Here is a 24,059-nt window from a genome sequence, read left to right on the forward strand (position 1 = left end):
TCGTGTAGCGTTTTAATGTCACTGCGCAACGAACGGTGTGCTAGCCAGCTAATTTTATAAAACCAAAGCGCGCTTATTTAGGTGTGTTTGAAGGAATCTTGTTATAACTGTCACTATAAAATAATGCGTGTTGCATCTGTAAATGAAAACCTGGTTGACTAGCATGCTAGATTCCGTTCATCAGTGAAATTAAATACTGTTAACTCAGCTGCAGCTGATCTTATGTTAAATTCTGTTTATCATTGGTAAAAGCAGAAACGCTAAATACTTACAAACAATTACCTTTAAGGGCTGTTTGAACGACCTTTTGATGACTGTCACGTTAAAACAATGCATGTTGTATCTGTACATGAAAACCTAGTTGACTATCAGGCTAGATTCCATGGCTAGATTCCACTGAAATTAAATACCGTTAACTCAGCTGCAGCTGATCTTGTGTTAAATTCTGTTTATCGTTGGAAAAAGTAGAAACGCTAAATACTTACAAACGATTACCTTTCTCTCAATACACGCTGCAGCAATTAATATCAGTGTGCTACTTAGCTAGCCAGCTAGCTAGCTAACTGCTATCTTGGTATGACGGTGAAACGAACGATTATTGCATTAACATTCTTCTAATAAATATAAATGCGTTCGCTAGCTAGCCAACTACGTACAAACGATTACTTTCGTCTCCTCAGTACACGTAACACTTTCACCGCATAGGGAATCATGTGCTACTTAGCTAGCTAGCTAGATAGCCTGATAGCCAGCTATCTAGATACCTAGCCAGCCAGCTAGTTAGCTAGCCGGCTAGCTCGCTAGCTAGCATGCTAACCGGCTAACTAGCATGCTAACCGGCTAGCCAAATACATTTACATTTAGGTAATGGTAGCTAGCCGGGTATCAAGCTAGCTAGCCGGTTAGCTAGCTAGCTATCTAACTGTATCTGTATCTTAGGACGGTGAAATGAACTATTATTGTATTTCCATTCTTTTAATAAATATTATTGCACCACGTAGCGACACGCTGCTACACGCCAGATACATTTACATTTAGGTAATGGTAGCTAGCCATCTAGCTAGCTAGCTGCCACGTTTCCTACAGAATGGATCTCCATGGCGTTGGTATCATTCCAAAGTCATCATTGACAAAGATATCATGTATTTTTAGAAAAGTTCCAAAAGGAAGACCTGTCACTTCGAAAAAGGCAATCTCCCATAATTCCAAGCGTGGACCATTGAAATTATTCATAGTTATTGAGAGTTCCAAGAAAAAAGTCTTATTCCAAAAGTGCTATCTGGTGGGCAACAGCGCCATAGGTGAACAATGGCGCCACATGTACTACAGAATGCTTCCCATGGCGTTGGAATCATTTCCAAAGTCATCATTGACAAAGATATCATGTGTTTTTAGAAAAGTTCCATAAGGATTATCTATCACTTCCAAAAAGGCAATCTCCCATAATTCCAAGCATGACATGCAAATGATCAGAATTATTGACAGGTCCAAGAAGAATTTGTGATTCCAAAAGGGCTATCCCATGGAGCAACAGCGCCATGGTGAAACTGGTGAACTGCAAAAAAATCCAACTTTTCAAAGATTTTTTAAGGGAAAACGATAAGTGATACAAACGTGCCGTCAACTGATTATTCATCAGCTGACCTGAAAGTATCTAGAGGTGACAGCCACTGATTTTTAGAACCATCAGGTAAAGAGAAAAAAAGGACCAAGTATAATTTCTGAGAGTTCCAACTAGAGACTCCAAAATTCCAAGAAGATCTAAACTACTAAAAAGACCTAATTAGGAAACGGAAGCTTGCACAGAGTCGAGGCTGGTACGATTGGAAATAGCATAGTCAAAATATATGGGATGGAACTTGGTTTCAACACTCTAGCACCTTCCTATCAAAAGTTATTCACCAAAAACCAAGTTCACCGGGGCAGCCACCAATGTATGGGGGCAATATAACATGTCATGCAAAGGGGGTACTATATGACTTCAAATGGTCTGAAACATGCTCCCCCCAGAGTCTAGCATGATACTTTTCCAGGAGCCCATATGGGACTTAATTGTTGACATGGACATTTTTTATAATGGGAGTTCTATGGTAACAACCACTTAGGAAGGTCATAGAGACAAGAAACTGGTACCACTAAATTCAGGACTTAACCATAAGCCTAACCATGAACTCAAATCTAACCCTAACCCTGACCCAAACCTAACCCTAACCCTAACCCTAACCCTAATTTTTGGATCTGAAGCTTGCACAGAGTTGAGGCTGGTACCATTGAAAAGAGCATAGTCAAAATATATGGGTTGGAACTTGGTTTCAACACTCTAGCACCTTCATATCAAAAGTTATTCACTTAAAACCAAGTGCACCGGGGCAGCCACCAATGTGTGGGGGCAATATAACAATGTCATGCAAAGGGATAATATCTGACTTCAAATGGTCTGAAATATGCTCCCCCAGAGTCTGGCATGAAACTTTTCCCAGGAATCCATATGGGACTTAATTTTTGACATGGACATTTTTTATAATGGGAGTTCTATGGCAACACCCACTTAGGAAGGTCATAGAGACAAGAAAATGGTACCACTAAATTCAGGACTTAACCATAACCCTAACCATGAACTCAAATCTAACCCTAACCCTGACCCAAACCTAACCCTAACCCTAACCCTAACCCTAATTTTTGGATCTGAAGCTTGCACAGAGTTGAGGCTGGTACCATTGAAAAGAGCATAGTCAAAATATATGCGTTGGAACTTGGTTTCAACACTCTAGCACCTTCATACCAAAAGTTATTCACTTAAAACCAAGTGCACCGGGGCAGCCACCTAATGTGTGGGGGCAATATTAACATGTCATGCAAAGGGAGTACTATCTGACTTCAAATGGTCTGAAATATGCTCCCCCAGAGTCTGGCATGATACTTTTCCCAGGAATCCATATGGGACTTAATTTTTGACATGGACATTTTTTATAATGGGAGTTCTATGGCAACACCCACTTAGGAAGGTCATAGAGACAAGAAAATGGTACCACTAAATTCAGGACTTAACCATAAGCCTAACCATGAACTCAAATCTAACCCTAACCCTGACCCAAACCTAACCCTAACCCTAACCCTAACCCTAATTTTTGCAACGAAAGCTCACACAGAGTTGAGGCTGGTACGATTGGAAATAGCATAGTCAAAATATATGTGTTGGAACTTGGTTTCAACACTCTAGCACCTTCCTATCAAAAGTTATTCACCTAAAAACCAAGTGCACCGGGGCAGCCACCAATGTATGGGGGCAATATAACATGTCATGCAAAGGGGGTACCACCTGACTTCAAATGGTCTGAAACATGCTCCCCCAGAGTCTGGCATGATACTTTTCCTGGAGCCCATATTGGACTTAATTGTTGACATGGACATTTTTTATAATGGGAGTTCTATGGCAACACCCACTTAGGAAGGTCGTAGAGACAACAAACTGGTACCACTAGATTCAGGACTTAACCATAACCCTAACCATGAACTCAAATCTAACCCTAACCCTAACCCTAAACCTAACCTCTAACCCTAACCCTAATTTTTTGGATCTGAAGCTTGCACAGAGTTGAGGCTGGTACCATTGGAAAGAGCATAGTCAAAATATATGCGTTGGAACTTGGTTTCAACACTCTAGCACCTTCATACCAAAAGTTATTCACTTAAAACCAAGTGCACCGGGGCAGCCACCTAATGTACGGGGGAAATATAACATGTCATGCAATGGGAGTACGACCTGACTTCAAATGGTCTGAAATATGCTCCCCGAAGTCTGGCATGATACTTTTCCCAGGAATCCATATGGGACTTAATTTTTGACATGGACATTTTTTATAATGGGAGTTCTATTGCAACACCCACTTAGGAAGGTCGTAGAGACACCAAACTGGTACCACTAAATTCAGGACTTAACCATAAGCCTAACCATGAACTCAAATCTAACCCTAACCCTGACCCAAACCTAACCCTAACCCTAACCCTAATTTTTGGATCTGAAGCTTGCACAGAGTTGAGGCTGGTACCATTGAAAAGAGCATAGTCAAAATATATGGGTTGGAACTTGGTTTCAACACTCTAGCACCTTCATACCAAAAGTTATTCACTTAAAACCAAGTGCACCGGGGCAGCCACCAATGTATGGGGGCAATATAACATGTCATGCAAAGGGAGTACCATCTGACTTCAAATGGTCTGAAATATGCTCCCCCAGAGTCTGGCATGATACTTTTCCCAGGAATCCATATGGGACTTAATTTTTGACATGGACATTTTTTATAATGGGAGTTCTATGGCAACACCCACTTAGGAAGGTCATAGAGACACAGAAAATGGTACCACTAATTCAGGACTTAACCATAACCCTAACCATGAACTCAAATCTAACCCTAACCCTGACCCAAACCTAACCCTAACCCTAACCCTAACCCTAATTTTTGGAACTGAAGCTTGCACAGAGTTGAGGCTGGTACCATTGAAAAGAGCATAGTCAAAATATATGGGTTGGAACTTGGTTTCAACACTCTAGCACCTTCATATCAAAAGTTATTCACCTAAAACCAAGTGCACCGGGGCAGCCACCAATGTATGGGGGCAATATAACATGTCATGCAAAGGGGTAATATCTGACTTCAAATGGTCTGAAATATGCTCCCCCAAAGTCTGGCATGAAACTTTTCCCAGGAATCCATATGGGACTTAATTTTTGACATGGACATTTTTTATAATGGGAGTTCTATGGCAACACCCACTTAGGAAGGTCATAGAGACAAGAAAATGGTACCACTAAATTCAGGACTTAACCATAACCCTAACCATGAACTCAAATCTAACCCTAACCCTGACCCAAACCTAACCCTAACCCTAACCCTAACCCTAATTTTTGGAACTGAACCTTGCACAGAGTTGAGGCTGATACCATTGAAAAGAGCATAGTCAAAATATATGGGTTGGAACTTGGTTTCAATACTCTAGCACCTTCATACCAAAAGTTATTCACTAAAACCAAGTGCACCGGGGCAGCCACCTAATGTAGTGGGGGAAATATAACATGTCATGCAATGGGAGTACGACCTGACTTCAAATGGTCTGAAATATGCTCCCCCAGAGTCTGGCATGAAACTTTTCCAGGAGCCCATATGGGACTTAATTGTTGACATGGACATTTTTTATAATGGGAGTTCTATGGCAGCACCCATTTAGGAAGGTCGTAGAGACAACAAACAGGTTCCACTAGATTCAAGACCTAACCATAACCCTAACCATCAACTCAAATCTAACCCTAACCCTAACCCAACCCTAACCCTAACCCTAACCTTGACCGTAACCCTATTGTTTGTAACAGAAGTCCATACAGAGTTGAGGCTGGTACGATTGGAAATAGCATAGTCAAAATATATGGGATGGAACTTGGTTTCAACACTCTAGCACCTTCCTATCAAAAGTTATTCACCAAAAACCAAGTGCACCGGGGCAGCCACCAATGTATGGGGGCAATATAACATGTCATGCAAAGGGGGTACCATCTGACTTCAAATGGTCTGAAACATGCTCCCCCCAGAGTCTAGCATGATACTTTTCCAGGAGCCCATATGGGACTTAATTGTTGACATGGACATTTTTTATAATGGGAGTTCTATGGCAGCACCCACTTAGGAAGGTCGTAGAGACACCAAACTGGTACCACTAGATTCAGGACGTAACCATAACCCTAACCATGAACTCAAATCTAACCCTAACCCTAACCCTAAACCTAACTCTAACCCTAACCCTAGTTTTTGGAACGGAAGCTTGCACAGAGTTGAGGCAGGTACCATTGGAAAGAGCATAGTCAAAATATATGGGATGGAACTTGGTTTCAACACTCTAGCACTTTCCTATCAAAAGTTATTCACCTAAAACCAAGTGCACCGGGGCAGCTACCATCTGACTTCAAATGGTCTGAAACAGGCTCCCCCAGAGTCTGGCATGATACTTTTCCAGGAGCCTCACGTAGAGTATTTGCTCTGATGCGATTCATTTCCTTATCATCTCTCCATTCATGTATGCGGGTGAATTTAGTAATTAGTCATGATACATCTGTGTTATTATGGTGTGTGGCAGAGGTTCATCTATGATGTGGTAGTGCTCATGGCACTGTATACCTAGGCTGTATTGCGGTGCGTAGTTGTTGCTTGTTGTGAGGTTACACAGTATTGTGTATCGAGTGCCCTCTTTAAGGTGGGCCCCCCTGGGAGCTCAGTCCTCATGAACCTCAGTCCTGGAACAATGAGTTCCCAAATAACACCCTCCCCCCGTGTAGTGCTGTGGTAGGTATAGACCTCCCTCTGTCCCTCACCTGAGGACTCAGCCTAAGTGTTCCAGTTATGTTTCAGCACTGGTGAAAATGAAATCATTTGTTTAGGAAACAGTGCAGGAGATGAGGAGTTCTCTAAGCTGCAGACATTTCTAGTTTTGAGAATCTATTTCAAACTACGACTGACACATAGGTATAGGGTTGAATGGAATGGGGTTTCCATTCAACCCAACCATTCAGCAGTACAAGTTTGTGCTGAGTGACTGAGTCCATGTGAGGTAAGGCTCTCAGCATCTGGAGTGATATACATCTGCACTTCTGCGCTGCACAGCGAGCAGCCTGGGGTGTTATACCTTCATACCTTCATGCATTTCCCATCTGGGAGAACACAGTGCATCCCCACCTCTCCATTCTGCGGGGTCCTGACCCTTTGCTTTTCCAGTCAAGCTTATTTATTGTGTCTGTCCGGAGGTCTTTCACATGGGGTTATTAAAGCAAATACTGGTCTGGAACTTCTGTGCTCTGCATTATTCGCCTCAGATCTCTTGTCCACCTGTCACCCAAGAAGACGTAAAAAACACAATCGACAAAAATGGCTAAATAACAAAGCAAAATAGTAACTGCAGGGCTATGCTTAATTTTATGAGAACTTGTTCAAAATATATACAGGTGCTGATGTTAGCCTTGCACAAAATAAGGAAAGGCTTTATAAGTGCATGATAGTGCAATCTGAGATTTTTAACTGCTTCCCCAACTATGGGTAGCTGTCCTTTTTACTAAATAATTTGTGTCATCGGTTAAATTCCCTTAACTGGAAAGCAATTAGCACTTTAATTGGTTATAAATGCACAGAGCAAAATGTAATCTGTTATTTGCAAACCTGACAGAAAAAGCACCAGACAAAAACTATTTTTGGGTCAATACATTTGGCCAGTTTTGTTTAGAGTGGCATTAAACTTAATGACATCCCCGAGAGCAAGAATCACAAACTCCCTTATAAATATCTTGTTTGGCCTACTGAAGCAACCAAATTGAATAGAATACAAAAAACCTGTTAAACAACTTGTTAAATTAATGACTAATATTCTACCAGAAATAACCTTTCTGATGTTGTACTGCCCTGCCTAACTAGTAATTAAACAGGGATGTCTGTATACCTACCTCAACACCATGATGATATACCACTCAGTGAAGTTATAAATAGGCAATTTATATAAGCTACCTGTTGCCTGTGTCACATGCCCCTACTAACCTTAGAGGAAGTACTAATGATGTGGTAAAAATGTGGCAATTCATGCAAAACACATTGTCCAATAATGTGTGAATGCATTATGTAACAAGTCAACAAATCCCCTTATTAGGGATACATTTCAGTGCTAATGATCATGATTTATGTGGTTACCTTTATACAAAGAAATGTCTGACCTTACTGTATATGGAATCTATTGAATGGTTTAAAAATCAAACATGAAACGTAATGGAAATCTAGTGGGACATGTACTTTATAAAATGAAATAGCTCTTGCTCAATGCTGAACAGATCAAATTTCTCTGCTGCTTTACTTGTGTTTTCCATGTTCAAACACTTCAGTACTGATCCAACAATTTATTTAGAGTATTTAAGAATGACTCCTCAAAGATGAAAACCAAGCTACAGAATATTTATTCAGAAGTGTTCAGAAGTGAACACTGTGAACATGAACCATGAACATGTATTTTCAACATTTTTTAAACTGGGGGAAAAAATCTTGCCTTTTTTCAGTTTTGTCTCCATATTGATTGCAACCCTGAACATTGAAATACTACTAGTAGAGCTGCCAAAGAAGTGTCACTCTGAAAAAGGTTGTCCAAGCCTTCAATGCTGTAAAAACAGTTTACATGCTAAAATAAAAATCAGGGTGAATGGTTCTGCTTAATGAGTCTTTAATCACAGGGTTTGCCAAAGCCTCCCACTTTGGAGTTGGATTGAACTGTACTGAGGGGTTTATTTGGGAACAGCTGTCTGCTTGCGTTCCAAGAAGGGCAGTGCACTGCACTCTACCTCTCTTGGCATTTTGATTGGTTCTGTTGGAGGCTTGTATTGAAAACCCATAAAAACATGGCTGTTCTGCAAACACAGTGTATGTGGGTGGACAGATTCCAGGGCCTAAGTTGTCCCACGTGTAGGCCCAGAGTAAACTCAGAAGTGGCCAGTTGCCACCACAGTGCCGTGTTGATATTGAACTGTGGGTGAAAGGGAGATGCATCAAGTTCCCAGGCACCAGTGCTTTGGGGCCAGAGAGGTGCTTCTGATTGGTGGCAAGCCACAGTGTTCGGCTTGCTGCTCAAGCGGACCATCAGCCGCCATTGTAGTTCATTATGTAGCACAGGGGTCCCGTACTCATTAGTAAACACCTGTCAAGCTCATGCTGGCAGTCTTTTTATGTCAGTTCTGACAGAAAGTCAGAAAGGGGATTGAATCACTGATGGTAGGAGTTCTGGTAGTATATGAGTGAGCCTAACTGGGTTCTGTACAAAACTGGTCATTTACATTCACATGACCTGTATGAGGTGACAAACAAGAACACAGCAACGTGAAGCCAGTTTGCTTGATATATGAAGAATCTGAATGAAGTGTGCTTGTCAAGGATAGTTAACATGGATTGATTTTTTTAAACACCCTCAGGCTCTTCAGAGGGGCCACCTGTTAAATATAAAGAAGAGAACAAGCAAATCAAAACCATCTGGGAATATATGACTGATGGTACAAGAGAAAAGAAAACCATCCCTGTTAGAGCTCACCTCTGAATGTGGTACATGATATTAATGGAAAGAACAGAAAACAAACAGCATACCTACACAAATAATCATCACTGTGTCATTATGACATCACACAAGTTCTGTGTGATATTGGTACACATCATGTGGTCCTGATTTGGGGTGGTAGGGTGCAGATAAATTGAAGGAATCACAGGAGGTATTCTATGAACTGCAACGTCAGCGTGAGCATGAAAGTCATTTCAACATTTCCAGGTGTTTTAAAATCATGCCTCGTTTTTGTTCAGATTCTCCCAATATTTACTCTGAGACTTTTGAAGGTATTGCTAGTGAAAGGTTTTGGCCAAAAGACGAGTGGGTGACTCTAGTAAGGCGGATATTATGGGAAAGGCACAGGAAGCATATGTTGCACATGACATTACAGATAGTAGTGACTATGAAACGGTTAAGAAGGCAGTTCTTAAGGCTTATGAACTAGTCCCAGAGGCTTATCGACGGAAGTTTCCAACTGGAAGGTTGAAACCTGGTCAGACGTATGTGGATCTTGCAAGACAGCAGGAACAGGAACAGTGTCTGTCTTTCTCTTTCTCTCATTTAGATATATCCTGTTGTATCCTTGTGACTATTTGGTGCTATTGCTCCTCTAGGTTCCACCAATCTGTTCTAAGGTTTTTTTAACAATAATTTTCTCATCTTTATTGTAAAAGATAGGGAGGGCTTTGCCCTGTTAGTCCATTTATACCAGCCGTCCCTGCTTGTTTGATTACTTATTATTATTTCTTGTTCTTTTTTCTACTGTTGCACTATCCCCTATGCTGCTGTTAACACTGCAAATTTCCTTGCTGTGGGACAAATAAAGGATTATCTTATCTTGATAAATGGCTGTGTGCCTGTGAGGTGCACTCTTTTGAGGAGTTATGGCAGTTGATGCTGCTTGAACAGTTTAAAGCTAGTGTGCCACATCACCTTGAGATCCATTTAAATGAACAAGTGAAAGAGCTGCGTAAAGCTGCAGAAATGGCAGATAATTATTTTTGAATTCATCAGGAACCCTGGAAGGGTAAGTCCTCTGCAAAGCGGAGGAAACCGGATAGTAAGGGCAAGAAGGAGGTTCACCATGTAGAGCATGCTAATGCTGGCCCTGCAGACCAACCCCAGCACATTGGGAAACCTCTTCACTCCTCCAATCAGCCAAGTGAGGTTATATGCCATTATTGTAAGAAACCTGGATATATGAAATCATAGTGTTGGCTGCTAGCAAAGAAAACTTGTTCTGACAACTCACGACAGCCTGTAGCACTGGTGTTGGCAGAAGGTGGGCAGCTCCTAGGTCTGGGAAGGAGCTGGGTCAAGGTGAGGCACCTATGTGTCGGGGAAGTGAGAATTTAATAAAAATTAAATGGTCTGAATGGTCTTAGAAATTGATGCCCTTGTTTATCGTCAGGCACTCTGAATACCGAACGCAAGTGACACCAATTACTAAAACTCACTTAACCAACATGTAGAATAATTTAAAAATTGATTTAATTTAATAGTTATTATTAAAGATATTAATTATCAATTAAATCGCCAACTGTGTTGATGAGCAGTCTGGTGGATCAACCTTTGCCAGAAATATACAATCACAACTGGAATAAATTAAGAGGGTTTACTGAGCAGTTACACTAAGACAAAATTCAGAGTCTGGGCTACAGACCTGGTCACTACCTTAACAAACATTAAATAAAATAAACAAAGACATTCACAAAACAAGAACATGGATGGATCACGGAATGGATGAATGAATGTGTGAAAAGAAAATTACCCAAGCCAATTGTTTTCCTCTCCCAAAGAAGAACCACTTCTTTGGAGGCACAGGAACCACTCACAATAGCAGCAAAACTCCAAAAAGGAAAAATTCAAAAAGTTGCAGGAGAAACTGAGCCACGGACTGGATGACTGAACGGATGACTGAGCGTCTGTCTGAGCATAAGGCTGAGCAAAGAAACCTGTTCTAGGCCTGACTTAAGAAGAAGCTCTCTCCACCTCACTGACCCACGCATAATTTTTTTTAAAGCTTTTAAAGCTTAAGAAGGAAGGCAATAAACAGGATCAACAATATTACTGAATTACAGCAAGTAGATGAAGGTGAAGACACAAAAAGAAAAAAATGATAATAACAGAATAAAATAAATAAAGATAAAAATAAAGGAAAACAGAAAAAAAGATACAATATTTATCAATAGTCTTTTGTCTCACCACTAGCAAGTGAATGTCCTCCACCTATCCTCCACCCAAAACCAATGGTCAGTATTCCAACCTCTTCTCTAGTTACCGCCCCCACCCCCCCATCCTACTTGCCCCCCCCCCCATTATTTTTCTTTCCCCTTATCCTTTTTATTATTATTATTATTGCTGTTATTATTATATCTATATATACATGTACAAAATGTAGCTGTAGCTGTAGCTGTTCACTTCTTTACTACTTGACATATTTTGTTATCTATGTAATCCACTCATGATACCTTTTCCATTTTGTGCTTATAATTTACACATTTCTATTTTTTTTTACAGTAAGTACATCCAAATCACATATCGATATTCACACATATCTACGTATGTCTGTTATTCTTTATTCCCAGCCTACTGCCACTCTCAGTGCCTTCCATCTGTCCTTACATACAATTAGCCTACTGTTTTCTTGTGCCATATAAGCCTCAATTGTGCTGTGATGTTTTATAAAGAGTTTGAATCTCTCTGTCCTCAAAGCCTCCACAGATTTTGGAGATTTCGAGAGTTTAGAACCATTTCCTCTTGTAATTAGGGCTGTTAGCGTTAATGCGTTAACACTCAATCGCGATTAATCTGGAAACTTTAAAGCATTAATTTTTTAATGCAAATTAATCATAGTTTAAAGTTTGACCGCAACTTCCGTAATTCCAACGCAGATATTTACCTGGCTGAATTAATGAAAGGTGTGGCAAATGCACATGTGCTGAACGGCAAATTTCGTTTTAACACTTTTGCGCGTACGGTCACACCGGTGTGATTAGCCGTTTAGCGCATATGCTAAAACTGGTGCCCTTAGAACACTAGATTGGAGAAATTCTAGCTAATTTTAGCTTTGAGGAAACAGCAATTTAATTCTAAAAAATATAGCAAATGCTAACTGAAATCTATGAGAAACTTAATAACGCAAATGAAAACATAATGAACCATATAAGGTAACACATGCGCTACATACCATAACAAAAAGTTACATATTCTCATCAGCTGGCCTTACTGTGAACAGACTGCGCACAAGACTCAGCCCTGACTATGCAGATATGCTGATCTTCCTGATTAAAAATACTGAGATTTTAGGTTATTTAGGTCTATGTGAGCATAGGAGATCAGACTCTGAAGTGTTTATGCCTTTAATTCAGAAGGCATAGTTGAGGCTACTGTTGTCTTTATCGTTCAAGAGGGATAATGTTAGGCTATCGGTTCACTTGAGACAAACGAAACGGAGTTGTTTTAGTTTTTTCCCCCTTTTTCCTGTTGGCCTTAATAGGAAAACGAAACCTAGGCCTACACAACATTTTTTGATATGCTATACAAGATTGTCCTATATTTTTGATTTACAATAAACATTTAACTGAGGAATATAACATGCATTTGTGTTATGTATATATACAAGTTAACTATCGCTTTTATAATAGCCTAGAGTACAATAAACTTCAACGATCGCAGAATTTACGCCTATCCTACTAAACGGTATTGTGTGGGCTAAGGAAAAAACCTGACAATTAATTGATTATTATTTGATAAGGTTAACAACAATCGATTAAGGACACTTCTTAAAATTCACATCCCTTCCATTTTATGGGTAAATTACATGGTAAGGTGATGAATTCTGTATTTTTCAGGGACCCAATCCTAAGTATTGTACATTTGTCATAATTTGGCTTCAGACCTGACAAATTGGAGAAGTAATCAAGGTCTTGTGTTAGACTTTGCAAGGAAGAACACTGGGGGGACAACAGGAAACTGGTATCATCAGCATACATTGAAACCTTTGTATGTAGTCCCTGGAATTCTAAACCTATGATTTTATTATTTGACCTTATCTTTAATGCAAGTATTTCAATTGCCATTATAAACAGAAATGGCGATAAAGGACAACCTTTATTTACCCCTCTTGATAATGAAATATTACATGAAATATGACCATTATTTATAATTTTACATGTGAGGTTGCTATACATAACTTTCACCCATTTTATTAGAGATTTGCCAAAGTTGAAATAATATAAGCATTTATAAATAAAATCTTGACGAACTTTATTAAAGGCCTTTTCAAAGTCCGCTATAAAAAAAACCCAGACCGGTCGTAGTGGACAATATCTGACAAGATACTTTTAATGGGATGGGCTATGCATTTATATATATTGCTATTAGCATCACAACACTGAAGTGTAAGTGTAAGAGGTCTCCAGTTTTTTAGGTAGACCGAGTCTTTATATTAGCCGCTGGTCTCTAGTTTTAGTAATAGAGAAATTAAACCAACTTGTTGGGTCTCAGACAGTACACCCTTATCGTATGAATAATTAAAACATGTAACTAATGGTTCTTTAATTTGATCATAAAAAGTCTGATACACCTCAATTGGGATGCCGTCAAGGCCAGGTGTTTTCCCAGGTTGAAATGACTTTATTGCCTGTCTGAGCTCATCTTCTGTAATTGGGCCTTCAGAGGATTCTTTTTTGTTTATTTGAAAGCTTTACATGATTTTTTGGGAAAAAGTCTTTGCAATGAGCCTATTTTTTTTCTTCTTTTAATATGTCAGCTGGGGCCACAAGAGTTTCACTATTAGCTGTGATTCGTTTCTGTATATTCTTTTTAGATGTGTTTCTGTATTGAAGATTTAAAAAGAATTGGTTACATTTCTCCCCCTTCTCCATCCATTTTGCTTTATTTTTAAAATATACATTACTTGATCTTTCATGATTAAGTTCTTCAAGTTCGTTCTGTTTTTCATCTAACTTATTTAACAGATCTATTGATATATTATCAGTGCTATCAATAATTAGTGTAAGCCTTTCAATCTCTTTTTTTTAGTTTTCTCTTTTGACCTCAACTGCTTTTGTTTAAAAGAGTATTGGATTGTGTGGCTTCTAAAGGCACATTTAAATGTATCCCACACAATGAGAGGATCTGCTGAACCTGCTGAAGAAATCTGTAATAAAAACTTTTGTTTTGGCTAAAAAAGTATTGTCCTTTAAAAGATTCTGATTAAATTTCCAGTATCCTCGGCCTCTAGGGAAATCGGTAAGTACTAGGTGGAGCACTATGAGCTGGTGATCGGATCTCATTTTGTCTTCACTCAATGCCTTTTTAACTTTTTGTACCAGAGAGAATGAAATTAGGAAGTAGTTGATACGACTATCTTGGTTCCGTCTCCTCCAAGTATATCTGGGTAAATCTGGATTTCTAAGTCTCCATATATCTACAAGGTCCCTGGCATCCATAATACTTGAGATTCCTTTAAAGGCTTGCGGGTGATAATTTGTACAATGGTAGCAGGGTTTAAAACAGTATTGTAGTCTCCTACCATGATGAGGTAATTGGTTGTAGCTTGTAAGCCTGATACATTATTACAAATAATCTCAAAGAAGAATGTCATCATTATTTGGACCATATAAGTTAATAATACTTATGTTTACTATCTATTGATATGGTCAGGATGGTCCACCTTCCCTGTGGGTCAGTTTGAGAAAATGTTACTTTAACATCCAGGTTGTTTTGTAAAAGTGTCATAACACCTTTTGAGTTTTTTGTACCATAAGAAAAATGAATTGGTCCCCCCAATTCCTTCTCCCAAACTGTTTCATCCTCAGCTATGGCAGTGTTTCCCAACCCTGCTCCTGAAGGCACACCGTCCTGCATATCTTTTATCTATCCCTGCTCTACCTACCTGACTGAACTCATCAGTGGCACTTTTGATTAGCTGAGCACACCTGATTTAGTCAAGCAGGAAGGATACATAGAAGATATGCAGGACAGTGTGCCTCCAGGAGCAGGGTTGGGAAACACGGAGCTATGGAATGTGTCTCTTGTAAACAGAAAATATTGTATCCTTTATCTTTCAGCTAGTTGAAAATCGCTTGTCTTTTTTTATGGTCTGCTAAACCATTGCAGTTATAGCTGCCTATTCTCAGTTCTCCTATAACCATATTTATATATTAAGGTTTGAGTTTGACAGAATTTTTAACCCAATGGATCAAACAAGGCAGTGTAGTTATGTCATGCATAAAATTAAGATGGTTGAGTTTTACATAAATTATGCATTAGCCCCCCCCCCACCTCCCTCCCCCCTCCCAGTGTCGTCCCTTTCCCAACGCACTGTGAAGGAACATGTATCTCTGTCCACCTGCCTCTCCCTCCTTCACCGCACTTCACACATCTCCAACACCACTTCATCCACAAAGGGCATCCCTCAACACTATCGCACAAACACTTTTCATGCCGCTAAATAAGGCAGTGTTTTCGCTGGTGATTGCAATGTACATCTTCCAAAAGAAAAGGAACAAAAACAGTGAGACCCAAAAAAGGTAGGATAATACCCACTTACAGCCATGTTGTTATCTTGAAGTCCCTGAAAAGCTGGTTGTTAATATACAGTTTATCTACTGTCAATAGCACTTTATTGTTCTGTGCCCTGTTGCTTTTCATTATGGGTAAAAGAACGTGTCTCCTTTCCATGATTTCGGGAGGGAACTGCTCGTACATAGAAAAGGCTGTGCCTTTGAGTTCCCTTCCACGCTCTAGCACTGACATTGTCAGGACTCAGGCACAGACTCAGACACGGACCACGATTGCTCTAATTCCAGGCGTTTATTAACAGCATTGTCAAACAAGCAGGCAGTCCAAAACAGGTAGGGTCAAAATACCAGGTAGGCAGTCCAAGGGGAAAACAAGGATCAAAACAGCAACAGGCAGGGTCAAACCTTGAAGGCAGGCAGATCAGGCAATCAGGACAAAAGGGCAGGCAAAGACGATGTCGAGGAACAGGCGAGGCAAAAACCAGCAAAATCCAAACAGGGAAACACAGGCGGGAAACGAGACAGGCAGAAACACTGAAACGATCTGGCAAACAACACAGAGACAAGCAGGGTAGATATAGGGCTAGGCTGATGAGGTGATGGGAAGCAGGTGTGCAGGCAGGCAGGTGGATACAATCAGATGGGTGGAGACAGGGCGGAGAGCGGGGCAGGGCTAGAACACAAGGAAAACAAAAGCACATGGACAGGGAAAAAAACAAACAAAAAAATGGACAAAAACACAACAGCTAGGGAGCGGGAGTCCTGACAAGAAATGTACTGGGAAATGAAAAAGACAACTTGCTCGATTGCTCTTGCTTGATTGCTCTAGCTTGGACGAGTTCCTGCTGTGTTTGTTGGTGTTGTGTTTGTGGAGTGGTTTCTGTGCTATTACATTCAATTGGATAAAAATAAAAGTTGGTGCTACTTAGCTAGCTATTACATAAGGTAGGTCTGATCTGCTCTTAAAGTTGAATCTTTTGTTGCCATTAGGGGACAGAGAGGGAATTTTCCACTTTTTTTCCTCCGTCGCAGCTAATTCGGCTCTAGCCAACGAGAGGTTTTTTTGTGGTTTTTCACCCTCTCAGGAGCAAATCTCTAAATAATTAAGCATCCGGGTAGTTTAGCTAGCTAGCCGGGTCGCTTTTTTACCTTTTTCTACTATTTTTCAGTGTCAGATTTTAGGATATTCTGATTCTGGTTGTGTTAGCGCGTCTGCTGAACTGTAAACGTAGTTTTATTGTATTAGGCTAAGTAAGTGGCATTTCTTGCGCTTGATTTCTGCCTTTTGACTGTTCTGAGCCACCTCGGTGCTTTTAGCACTTTTTTAGCTGGTAATTCTGTCTCGGCAGTAAATCCTTATTTAGGGAAAGCGTCTTCAGTTAGGGGAAAAAATGTGGCCAAAACTGTGTGAGAGTTGCCGGATGATCGGATTTCTGGAGGGAGACCTTCAGAATGAGTTCATCTGCGACCGTTGCCGACTTGTTGAGCACTTGGAGAACAAGATTCTTGATCTCGAGGCCCAACTAGCTGGACTCCACAGTAATCCTGAATTGTTAGAGTTCCAGGAACTGATTAGTACGCCCTATAGAGAGATAGTGTGCTCACCCAAGCCGGGTAGGGGGGAAGATACAGACCAGATAGGGCGAGAGAGCTGGGTTACAGTAGGGTGTAGGCGTAGAAAGGGGCACAAAATTCCAAGAGGGGCAGCATCTCCAGAGATCGCGGTGACCAACCGTTTCGCGCCACTGCAGGACGAGTTGACCCACGATCCTGAGAGTGGGAGGACTGAAGAGCCCCAGGGCACCCAGGCGGCTTCATCCTCCAAGAAAAGGGAGTTGGTGGTAGTGGGGGATTCAGTCATTAGAGGGGTAGATAGCATAGTGTGTTCGTGCGACAAGGAGTATCGCGTGGTCTGTTGCCTGCCTGGTGCCCAGGTTGGAGACCTCCTGGAGAGCGTGGACAAGCTCCTGGCCAGAGCGGGGGGGGATCTGGTGGTCATGGTCCATGCTGGAACCAATGACATAGGAAAGGGTAGGTTCGGGGTTCTGCAAGAAAAATTTATTGAGCTAGCGGGGAAGATTAGGAGCAGAACCTCCACGGTAGTCTTCTCTGGAATTCTACCAATACCACGTGCAAGCAAAGGAAAGCAAGCCTTTATATGGAGGTTTCACACGTGGCTACAAACCTGGTGTAGGAAAGAGGGGTACAGGTTTATGGGGCACTGGGACTCCTTTTGGAACAGGGGTGACCTGTACAAACGGGACGGGTTGCACCTGAACCGGAGGGGTACAGCTGCACTGGGCCAGTGTATGCTTAGAGTAGCAGAGGGTTATTTAAACTAGGGTCTGGGGGGGCAGGTAGTTTATACAGTCAGATGGGTAGGGATAGACAGACTGCCGGAATAGAACACACCATGGCTAAATATCTTATTAGTAGAGAGGAAGCGATGCTTGTAAATCAGTCAGAGCAGCACTGTAATAGAGGTGGTTCTGGGCAGTTGGGGGCAGGGGTGGAGGGCAGGAGAGGCACATGTGGTACCCTGAAATTCCTCTGTTTAAATGCTAGAAGCATAAAAAATAAAATTCTCGATCTGGAAACCGTTATGAATAATAGTAACTTTGATGTTGTTGGGATTACAGAGACGTGGCTTGGTGCAGGGGATGGGAATGAGTACAACGTAGAGGGATACAAGCTGCTAAGAAAAGATAGAATCAATAGAAGAGGAGGAGGCGTGGCTCTCTATGTAAAGGATAATCTTAATACTTAGGAAATACCAGGAATGGAGCCCCTTGGTGTTAGTGAAGACATATGGATTAAGATATTGGGGGAAAATGATAAAGGCCTGAATGTTGGAGTATGCTATAGGCCACCAGCCTCAGACAGCAATGTCAGGAGGGTGACACAATAGTAATGGGGGACTTCAATTACCCTTCAATTAATTGGGAAGCTGTGTCAGGTCAAGGTAAATGTGAGGAAGAGTTTTTGGATGTTGTAAATGATTGTTTTTTGATACAGTCTGTTACTCAAACCACGAGAGAGAACACAATCCTAGATCTGGTTCTGTGTAATAATCCTGATAGAATCGGCAGTATTGAGGTAGGGGAACCACTCGGTACAAGTGACCATAGTTCAGTTACATTTGAAGTTTTTTGGCAAGTTAAGTCTGCATTCTCCAATGCTAGAGTATTCAACTTTAGGCAAGCTGACTTTATTAAGATGCGTGATTATACAAGGAATATAAACTGGGTACCTCTTCTAGGTGGTAAAACTGTCAAAGAAATGTGGTGCATATTTAAAACGATTATTCTGGATGTACAGCATAAATTCATTCCGCAAGTGAGAAAAGGAAAGCTGAAAAAGAAGCATCCACAGTGGATGAATAAGTCAGTACAGAACAGTTTGAAACAAAAAAGGAAATTATTTAGAAAATACAAGTTGGAGAGCTCAGATAGTAATAAGATTGAATACAGTAATATGCGAGCTCAAGTTAAGAAAAAAATAAGGGAAGCCAAAAGATGTTATGAAAGACAAATTGCACGAGATACAAAGAGCAACTCTAAACGTTTTTTTCAATATTATGGTCAAAAAAGGATAGTTAAGGATGAAATAAGAGGTATAAAAAATAAGGATGGGGTTATGGTTTACGATAACAAAGCTATTGCTGATACACTAAACAGTTACTTTGTGGAGAGTTTCACTAGTGAAGTGTTTTTGCACATGCCTTCAGGTGCAGTCAGTTCTCAGAGACTTATAGAGGAAATTGATTTAAATGATGCAGAAGTACTAGATAAACTTCAAAAACTTTAAACAAATAAGGCAGCAGGCCCTGATGGAATATATCCAAGAGTTCTCAGAGAACTAGCGGAGGTGGTTTACAAGCCTCTGACAGTTATTTTTAAGCAATCCCTTAAAACTGGAGAAATACCAGATGACTGGAAACATGGCAGTGTAGTACCTATCTACAAGAAAGTAGACCGGACTGAACCAGGAAATTATAGGCCTGTCAGCTTAACTTGTATAGCATGCAAAATACTGGAATCCATCATTAGGGATAATTTGGAATTATTCCTGGAACGAAATGGTGTTTTAAATGATAGCCAACACGGTTTTCGCAGAGGGAGGTCGTGCTTAACAAACCTCCTGGACTTCTTTGAGGAAGCTACAGCATGTCTGGACTCAAACCAAGCTTATGATATTATCTATTTGGACTTTCAAAAGGCATTTGACAAAGTTCCGCACGAGAGACTCATATTGAAAATGACATCTGCGGGAATTACAGGAGCTATCACCGAGTGGGTTCGAAGTTGGTTGTCTAATAGAAAGCAGTCTGTAACTGTGGGAGGAATTGTATCAGAGCAGGGTCCTGTACGAAATGGAGTCCCGCAGGGATCGGTGTTGTGGCCTTTGCTATTTCTTATATACATAAATGATCTTGATGCAGAGGTTAGTAGTAAAATAGTAAAATTTGCAGATGACACAAAACTAGGGGGTCTAGCCAACAGTATAGAATCAACTAAGGTAATACAGGAAGACCTAAACAGCATCCAAAAGTGGGCGGATACCTGGCAGATGACATTCAATTTAGATAAATGTAAAGTCTTGCATGTGGGAAATAAGAACCTTATACAAGACTACTTCATGGGTGGAAAACTAGAATGTGCTCATTTTGAAAAGGACTTGGGAGTAATGGTTGACCCAAGCGTAACAGGATCTAGGCAGTGTGCTGTAGCAGTAAAAAAGGCCAACAGGATGCTGGGATATATAGCCAAAAGTATTGAGTATAAATCTAAAGAGGTTATATTGAAATTATACAATGCCTTAGTCAGACCGCACCTACAATACTGTGTGCAGTTCTGGGCACCGCACTATAAAAAAGATACCGGAGCTCTAGAAAAGGTTCAAAGAAGGGCAACTAAATTAGTTCCTGGCATGAAATATAAAAGCTATGAGGAAAGACTCAAGTTACTTAACCTATTTAGACTAAGCGAGAGGAGGCTTAGGGGTGATTTAATTGAGGTATTTAAATTTATAAAAGGAATCAATAAGGTCAACTATAATAGATTCTTTAGGGTGAGTTTAGTCTGTAAAACAAGACGACATAAATGGAAACTAGTTAAGAGTAAGTTCCGCACTGATATAAGGAAATATTATTTTACACAAAGAGTTATCAATACATGGAATAGGTTGCCAGGTCATGTAGTTGAGGCAGAGACCCTTGCTGTGTTCAAGTTTAGACTTGATGCAGTTTTGGATACTCTTTAATTAAGAAATGGCGAGCTTAGTTGGGCCGAATGGCCTGTTCTCGTCATCATATGTTCTTATGTTCTTATGTACAACTGAATTTGCCTGAAGGTCAGTCAGTATTTAAATGAACTTGTGTGAATGCCTCACACTAACCTCAGAGTAAGTGTGCAGAAGAATGTGTGTGACTCCCTTATACTTACTTCTGAGGTTTCTCTGGCTTCTTCTCTTGCTTCTCAGGGTAGGGGATGATCAGATCTATGGCATTCTCTGGCTTCTGAAGCAGAGTACCCAATGTAGTCTTGATCTCTTTAGCCCTGGAGGACAAATTGGAGAGGGGGGAACATGATGATACATTCAGCAGGGAGACAAGATCTGTTGGGTCTGTTTTTGCCCTTGATAGTTCTACCTTGGTGTTAAACATCAACATATGGTGTCAGAATTTTACCTCAGAAATGCAAGGCAGTAGTAAAAACAGAATGAAAGGATCAGTTAACTGGAAGAATAAAGACCTTTCTTTCGAGAGTGGATGTCCAAGAGAAAGTATTTTTTTCTACAAACTTTGACATCCACCTGACTTCAATACCATGTGAACTTTACATTAGATTACATTACATCATTTAGCAGATGCTCTTACCCAGAGCGATTTACAAATAAGTGCATCACTATGCTAAGAGTAGACATTGTAAGGTATTACAATAACAGAATGACTGCTTTAAAGACATAACTAAACATGAATACAATATAATATATAATATACATTATGTTGAAATGCATTGCACATTTTTCACTGAATTGAAAGCTGTATGGTATATAATATAATAAATAGGCTGTATAGAGACTCAGAAGTGCTGACCTTTTTAAGAAGGAAATAACTTATGTAACGTCACAATAGCGGACCCCTCAATGTCTTATCCCCGTAGAATTTCTTGTGTTGGTAATCACACATGTGGGGCTAAGTAAAACAATCTTTTCCACCTTACATTCTGCTGATTTAAATTGCTGCAGAGAGGCAATGGGAGGTTAACTGTAATGTGAAGATGATGGAGTGTAGGACAATAGAACATAACACTGAGCTATAGTCAGTAGTTAAGGCATTCAATCCTGCCTCCTCATGAAGGCCCTTCTTGTGGTGTGTATTGTGTAACACCCCTAAGTGATTAAACTGCCAATGTAAGCAAAAAATTATGGGATGATGCACTCCTAAAATGCAATGGCTGTTGAAAAAACTTTTCTCTTGTTCTTAATTGGTGTTAATATGTGAATTGAAACACCCTCTCACGAACAAACTTTATATGATCAGACATCAAAGCAATGCTGAAAGAGTTGACACAGCATGAATATGTTTTGCATTAGACAGATCAGCTCTGATAGGATACAACACGGTAATACTAATAATTCTGGTAATACTTTTGTTAATGATGTCCTGATATATATATATGCGCATACATATGTGTGTGTGTGTGTGTGTGATTTAAAAATACTCATTCTTAACCATATTGGTATTATTAAAATATTCTGCTGTAGCAATGTATGCAGCAAGTTATTTTATAGCACAAAAGTATTAAATTTGCATACCTTTATTTGCTGTACGTTCCTCACTTTAAAGTTTCATTTTCTTCTTTTTTCCTGATAAGTAGGTTTGTTTGGATGCCATTTCGATATTATCTGATTTGAAGGACCCCCTTTGGCGGCATAGTGTACAGTCAGTTGATAGATTTACTTGACAGCTGAGTACAGCATTGTACAGCAGTGTAATGTGCTTGTGTGTGAGTGGAGCTGTGATTTTTTCTACATTGCCAGGTGACATTAAAGGCGGCAGTGATCATGAGTGTCTTATAAATGTCTTGGCTGCAATTGCAAGGGTCTTACAACTCTGTTGGACAGGGGCCCTCTGTGGCGGGGGACCCCACATGCACTTTGTGATCTGGAAGAGCCAGACTCACAACTGGATACCAGTGAGGGAATTCTGAGCTACGGGTTCCTACTCCTACAACACATTTCATCAATAAAAATGACATAGTTTATAAATAAAATTGAATTTATTCTTATTATTATGAATTTATTCTTTCATTTTGTTTGTTAATTTTGTTGGGAGTACTACTTACTTGTTCTGGTTAGAACTCAGTCTCGTACAGTACCTTTAAATAAAATAATGTAAAATCCTATCCAGATAGATTTCTGTCATGATCCAGAAAGTCTCTTCATTCATTTCAGTGTCTTGTTTGAAATGGGAGAAATACAAATTTAGTTTGTTAGTATCTGCTTTTACTGGAAATACAGGGCACTTTGTTTCTCAGACTTCCTAAATTGAAAACCATGCAAAATCTCCAGAAGGTCCATGGAAACATCAAACTTGTTTCCTATCATTATTGCTGAGATGTGCACTTGTCTGCTGGTGGTCACTGTGAACCTCAGTAATGTTGATGAAATATTGAATCTTCATTAGATCATTGGAATGAGCAACCTTGCTCAACCACTGCATGGGAAAGCTGGGCAAATTTCAGATTTCATATTTTTACTGTCCTCACATGAGAAACTACACCCTCTCAAGAAATGCTCTGCAAAGGTGTTAAAGATGGAATGCACTGATAGAAAAATACTGAAATTTCTGTGCACTGTGGTCTTTGCAAATCTCATGTAGTGAGATGGAACGTTGGTCACTAGACCTTCATTAGAGAAAATTTCTCACAAAGAAATTATTTTCAGACCTAACCAAGGCTCAGAATCAATTCAGCCACATTGTGGTTTGTCCTTAAAATCGAAGAAAACATATTTTCAGCTGCCTTTAAATTAATCAGGATACAAAATCCTCATATCTCTGTTATCTATCTATCCTTTGATAAGATCAGAAAGGATGGCATTGTAAGGGAGCAGCAGGTTCTATCTGATATTGCCAATCAAAACTGATGTACTGATGTATTGTAGAAGGTTAATCTTTTTAGGTTAGTGCACAGATTTTTTGCATATTTCACTTCAAAAATATGCTTTATTAATCTAACTTTCACCTTCACGAGTATAATGAATTTGAGTTTTTTCCTTTTTAAAAGAAAAAGCAAATAATGAAAAAGAAACCATCAGTTTTACAAACCAATTAGTGGGTGAAAGTGTTCTGTATGTATACGTATGACATGAGGTACTTAAACTATGGAGACATGCTGAAACATGCCATTCCAAAGC

At 40.0% G+C, this 24,059-nt stretch overlaps 1 protein-coding gene across 1 annotated transcript in view; it reads right to left on the reverse strand.

Moving 5' to 3' along the window:
• Window positions 1-21,078: 21,078 nt before the first annotated feature.
• Window positions 21,079-24,059, reverse strand: part of LOC118796022 (regulator of G-protein signaling 5-like) — a 31,380-nt gene continuing 28,399 nt past the window's right edge. Inside the window, exon 6 of the mRNA XM_036554856.1 lies at window positions 21,079-21,196. Coding sequence (XP_036410749.1) covers window positions 21,079-21,196 — 118 coding nt within the window. The remainder of the gene's footprint in view (window positions 21,197-24,059) is intronic.

This window comes from Megalops cyprinoides, chromosome 20 (genome assembly GCF_013368585.1).
Source record: "Megalops cyprinoides isolate fMegCyp1 chromosome 20, fMegCyp1.pri, whole genome shotgun sequence".
Classification (NCBI taxonomy): Eukaryota; Metazoa; Chordata; class Actinopteri; order Elopiformes; family Megalopidae; genus Megalops; species Megalops cyprinoides.